Source organism: Mustela nigripes, chromosome X (genome assembly GCF_022355385.1).
Source record: "Mustela nigripes isolate SB6536 chromosome X, MUSNIG.SB6536, whole genome shotgun sequence".
NCBI lineage: Eukaryota > Metazoa > Chordata > Mammalia > Carnivora > Mustelidae > Mustela > Mustela nigripes.
In genome coordinates, this window is record NC_081575.1 from 110669002 (window position 1) to 110675059 (window position 6058).

The 6058-nt window shown below is 40.4% G+C and overlaps 1 protein-coding gene across 1 annotated transcript; it reads right to left on the bottom strand.

Annotated features, from left to right (window-relative positions):
• Window positions 1-1101: 1101 nt before the first annotated feature.
• Window positions 1102-5846, bottom strand: SCML1 (Scm polycomb group protein like 1). The gene is made up of 5 exons (XM_059385306.1): window positions 5841-5846; window positions 5503-5607; window positions 4563-5103; window positions 4263-4414; window positions 1102-2839 (listed from the first exon to the last, which is right to left on the bottom strand). Exons 1-5 carry the CDS (start codon window positions 5844-5846, stop codon window positions 2705-2707), a joined length of 939 nt encoding a protein of 312 aa, XP_059241289.1. The 3' UTR covers window positions 1102-2704.
• Between the last annotated feature and the right edge of the window lie 212 nt (window positions 5847-6058).

The window sequence follows — 6058 nt, forward strand, 5'->3', positions numbered from 1 at the left end:
CGACCCCTTCGTGGCTCGGAAAGCGGGGCTTTTCCTCCCAACTACATCGTTCCTCGTCATGCGGTTCAGTTCTTTTCTAGTCGTATTACAGAAGGGCATGTCTTTTTCATGCCTACAGAGGGGGCCTGGGTTTCAGTCTGGGAAGTCCCACCCTGGACACACACTCCGGAGCCGCCGCAACGATCAGAAATCACACAAAGACGAAAGCAAACGCTCCATGCGCCCAGAGGCTGCCACGGTCAGCTTGCAGAATTCCGCCCGCTGGTGTTGGAAGGATGGCCTGAGAGGCAGAACCAGAGGAAAGATCATTTTAACCCACTGAGCCACCCAGGCGTCCCGGAAAGATCATTTTAAAAGCCCGGAGAGTTCCCGAGAGCCTAACACGTTAGATGGTCCCTGGACTATAAGTTGACAAACCGGATGGCCGAGAGCAAGCAGGTCTGAATCACCCAAGTCCCAGACAAGCACAGTGACACCCCATTCCCGCCACTAGAGCATCAGCCCTGGAGGCTCAGTGGGGACCGTGTCAACCGGCAGACGTGCTGCTGCAGTGGGAGGAGTTTGTGGGCCTGAAGGCGTGGAGCAGAAGCTCCTGGCGTAGCCGAGAGGGGCAAGGGGTCAGGTGCGGAAGGCGACGCAGCCCCCGTCCTGAGCCTCTCCTGTAAGCTGGGAGAGCTGAAGGCAGAAAGGCAGTGTGGCTCCTGGCCCCCGGTGACAGAAGAGCAGCCAGACCACCAGGCAGACGTAGGAGCTCGGGGACGGGGACAAGATATGCGGGGGCCCTGGCCTCTTCTAGTGCACTCGCATCCTCGGTACCACTGCGAGCGGCAAGTGCTGAGCACAGACACAGCTCGTGGATGGAACTTCGTGCTGCTCCCCTGGGGGCTCGTTTAAGGTCCTACAGGAGATCAGCCCTTTGCTGCTAGCGACCTGCGTACCTGTAGAATGAGGGCAAGTGTTAACACTCGACTATCTGGATGTGCACGTAGACAACCACAAGCTCGGTATAGCATTTCTTTATCAACTCTAATACATTTGTACATTAATGTCATGTAGTGAAAGCAAACAAAATCAAATCTGAGGCTTTAACATTATTGTGGTTTTAAAACTTTATTGTATTTTAAAATCTGAAAACTGTAAAACATAGTATTCATATAAACACCTGAGGACTGTTCAACTGGGCACAGCATCTTCACACAATTTGAGAGAAGATCAAGTTTAAAATAGAATCTTGTCTTACAAGAAACAACATAAATGAGTAACATAAATAAAAGCACCTTTTAACAAGATGCTTTTAAGTCACATATGCCCAGTAAAGAATTGCAGTTGTTTATAAAGCACACTTGGTTTTTGAAAAGGAAGATGTATATTTTTGCCCCCGGTGAACATTTTATTGGCATTTATAACAAATGGTTCATATACTTAGCACCAATTCTCACAGCTTATAAATATTATATCAAATGTTATATAACATAAAAAGGTAATAAATAAGAAAACAATGAACAGGTTTCACTTGAACATTCTAATTTTCTAATTCTTAAAATAAAGTCCAAAATGACAAATCAGAGCTAATGTAGTTTTCAAAGTTTAGTAGGATAAATGGCTCAGAAAGCAAATGAACTAGAAACATTGCACAGGACAGAGAGCTTCCCTGTATGGAAACGCTGAAGAGTCAGCTGAGAGGTACTAGTGATGGCAGATGATGTGAATATTTTTAACAGAATAAAAACATCTCACTGGATATAGTTCATCTTTACCTCTGTGAAGTGCAAGGCGCTATCCTTAAATTCAAAAAGAAGACTTACTTGTGTGTATACTTCAGATATAGAATAAAATATAAATATGAAACAGTATCATTATGAACACAGACAATAAAATTTTATCTTTCAAAAATTTGGACATAGGCATCTTTATAGAGAGATGGGAACAATGAGTGCCTAGTGAAATGTCCAAGCTTAGGTAAAATATGTTAAGTTGTAAACTAAGTATCTCTTGCATAAAATGACGGTTCTAACAATTTATCTAAAAGTTGGTAAAAATACTTTAAGAAAGCTTGTAAGGTTGCCTTTTTTTCTTTAAATAGAAACAAATACAACATATATAGAAATAATAATAGAAAGGAAAATACTTTATATGGCTTTCCCTTTTGGGAAGCTGGTAGAATATGAATTGAAGCTTGCAGTAACAAACATAAAAGATTTTAGAAAGATGCTATCTATAGTTGAATCTTTAAGTTTTCTTCTAAGGAAAATCCATGGATTTATTAGAGAACTTTTCAGGCCCTGATATTTTCTCTTTGGGATTCAGCTGTTTTGGTTCCTTAGATAAAGATGAACAGAAATTAGAGGTGTTTCTGTTTCCTGTGTGAAATACAATTGTAAACTATGCAATAAAAATAGTAAAAAGATATAACGAAAAAACTCCTAATCTAAGAAACTTCCAACACTCACATGTTAAATGGCTTCTGAAAGAGTAGACCAAACTATAGTGGAGTTCTGAAATTCTGGACAGAACATAGTTTTAGAAGAACCTTCTACACAACAAAAACTTCTAAGGGCAGAAAAATGATTTTACACCAAGATGGCACTGGTCTCCCCTGAATGAAGATAGAGCTAAATTGACACAAACATGTTTTCAGTTGACAAAGAATTTTTCTTCTTTAAGCTTATCAATGTAGTGGCACTAAATTGACACAAACATGTTTTCAGTTGACAAAGAATTTTTCTTCTTTAAGCTTATCAATGTAGTGGCACAACTTCACAGCTGTCCCCAGCTTCAGCCCCATGTACTTAATCATCATGTCACTCTTAAGCAGTAGCAGAGCCTTTCCGTCAATGTCCTACAGACAGAAGGAGAAGACAGTGATTAGTTGATAGGTTCATATTTTATCAGAATGGTCCTTTCTTCATATTATATGAACATGTGATACCAATAATAGAGCAGCTCCTTCCAGATGTATATTCTCTGAGTATACACCTGCTTGAAGGAAACTATTAAAAATATAATTTGTACAATGAAGCATGGTTTGATCATTTATAAATTTACCTTGAATGTTAGGAAGAAAATTTAACCTAATATCTTTTTAAAAATGTATATATTTATCTGAGAGAGGGTAAGCACAAAGTAAGGGGGGGCAGAGGGAGAGCAAGAAGGGGAGCCAGACACAAGGCTTGATCCCAGGACCCTGGGATCATGACCTGAGCCGAAGGAAGACACTTAACCAACTGAGCCACCCAGGCACCCCTAACCTAAAATCTTAAAAATGTCCTAAGCATCAAACTACCTACCTTTAAATATTGTGTTGAATAAAATACTGCATATCTATGACAGATTAAAAACTGTGAATGGTAGAAATGGATTTCAGATGGCCATTAGTTATCTTAGAACAGCCTGGAATAAGAGGGTGTTAGCATCCATATGAACTGTACGCGTGCTATAGAGTGCTATCTTGATGTTGAAAGCTAATCAGTTAGCTGTCTGCAGTTGATTAGATGCTTAAAAACTATTTTCTTGCCATATCAAAGAGGGTATGGCTACTAATTTTATTCATCAGGAAACACTACAAAAATATGATTTCATAGTCACAAGGCATCCTCCTCAAGTTCTTTACTAATAGTCTGACTGATGTTGCTAAAACATATTACTTCGTTTTTACAAGTTCTGGTCTAAAAATAAAACTGTACTGTCTGAATAGACCTGAAACCCCTTACAGTGCTGCCTTTGTCAGGCACTTTCTGTACTTTTCCTACTAAGTACAATAAAAATTAGAACTTATAAAAAATGTAACCCATGATGTTACTTTGTAAATGGATGAGGCTATCAGCACCTCAAACCATCAACAACCATATAAGGTTAACAGAATTGAGCCAAACGGGATCAGTTGCTGGCTTCATTGGGCATCATAACAAAGAGGACACCCTGTCACACTGTTCCTATTTAAATCCAGCCTCTACCATTTAAGGAGCTAACTTTGGGCCAAGTAACCTTTCTCACACATGGAAAATCGGTTGCTAGCGTTCCCCTACCATCCACACTAATCGGTACCCAACTGAAGGGCCTGCACAGAGGTCATTCAAAAGCATTATGGCATGGGCACCTGGCTGGCTCAGTCCTACAGCATGCGACTCTTGACCTTGGGGTTGTGAGTTCAAGCCTCCCACTGGGTGTAGAGCTTACTGAAAGAAAGAAAGAAAGAAAGAAAGAAAGAAAGAAAGAAAGAAAGAAGCATTATGGCAGGAAAACCAAATAAAAATATACATTACATGTTGCCTGAAAAGGTCAGCGATGGGGGTGAGTGTCTGAGGATCTGTTTGTTTCAGAAACTGGATCACTTCCTCCACAGACCAGGTTGAAGGGTCATCCGAGAAGCTTTGTTTTAGGATACCTGGCTCAGTTCCAATTGGTGAACTTGTAGCTTCAATGGGAGAAAAAGACAAATCAAAATTGACCTGATCATTATCCCAAAAGAAGAGATGTTAGGTAGGGAGAAATGCCCTTGCATCAAGGACGTTGAGGATTATAGATCAAATAGTGCTACTTGTCATGTGTCATTTCACACTCACCAAAGTTGGGCGGGATACAAAGAGATGAGGCAGTATGGCCGAGGCACTTATTTTCCATTAGAGCTGGGTAAGTCATCATCTCAGGGTTATGCGTCGGACTGGGCTCACCTTGACCCAGAATGGATCCGGGTGCTACTGTACAAGCTCGAGTAGGTGAGAACATGTGGCTGGTATTGGGCCCTGGGCTGGGATAGTAGGGCACAATGGTAGAGGAGCCCTGAATTGGATCATCAGGTGTGAAATATGGCTGGTATGAGTGTGATGAATACACAGAGGGAAGTGTTGGACTCTGGCTCAGATTCGGCTCCTGCTCCTGGAGGTATGACTCTGGATCCCGTTCTGGGGACCCCACCTCTGAATGGTAGGGTGATCCTATAGGATTGCTCGGGGAATCATTTGGGGGCCTTTCCACCGGCATAGTTGGGCTATAACTTTCAGGGTAAGAGAATGAAGAAGGAGGTTCCTTCTTCCTCATTTTCTGCAATCTGATCTTTCTGGAAAGCAGGTAATTATAATTTCTATAAGCATATCCAAGTGGCTTCTGAAATGACACAAACCCAGCATAAACTAACTGTCAGTGAGTAAAAAAGGAAATAAAATAAGTAGTAAATATAAATTTCTTTCAGGAAATACTGCTTTACATTACTAAATATATATGCTCTATTTTGATTATATGATTTTTGTTCCTCTTCAACCCTACATTTTAACTGAATTTTATACATTGTGCTTATAAACATAAAACTATTCATTGTCATACACTTTTCAAACCTAAACTTAAGCATTTTCCCAACAAGTTTCAGTCTCCCATCTGCTGCTACAGCAAGAATCATTTGGCCTTGCTAATCTCATAGTTAATAGTTCTCTCTCATTTCTAACTCAATGGCATCTTTAGAAGCAAGAGGTCTATTGCAGTTGTGAAAATATGTTTGTTAATACTCACGCGATTCTGCCACAGTGATTTCACACGAAAGCGGTGGATTTTCGAAACTTTTCCATGAATGACATCAAATTTCTTATCCAGGTTTTGAATAGCATCATAGATGACCTATTATAATATAAGCTATTAATAATTTCTATTCTAAAAGTAACATAAGAATACCAATAAGCCAAATTTTGACTGCTAGAAACAAAGAACAGTTCTCAAGCTGTCAGAACCAGATGCCTGGTTTTGGTGACACAGAGCGGAGCTGATGGGAGATAAGGAGCCCAACCTCCTACTCAACAACTCCAGGCCATGCGGGCATTTTAAAAAGCTTTAATACTGGAAAGTAAATGTACCACCATTCTTATAAGCCACCATATTTATGATGGAGTTGTTTTATATCAAGGAAGGGGCTATTTTAGGAAAGAAAGCTTCAAATCTGCTAAAAAGGCCAAAGAGCCTCTTTCCATATAACCATGGTGAGAACTCAGAGGCAGTGGGCATTCTGTGCTGGAAAGAACAGTGAACCAAATAGAACAGACGAGACTTTTGGCTTCAAAGTATTTCAAAGGTA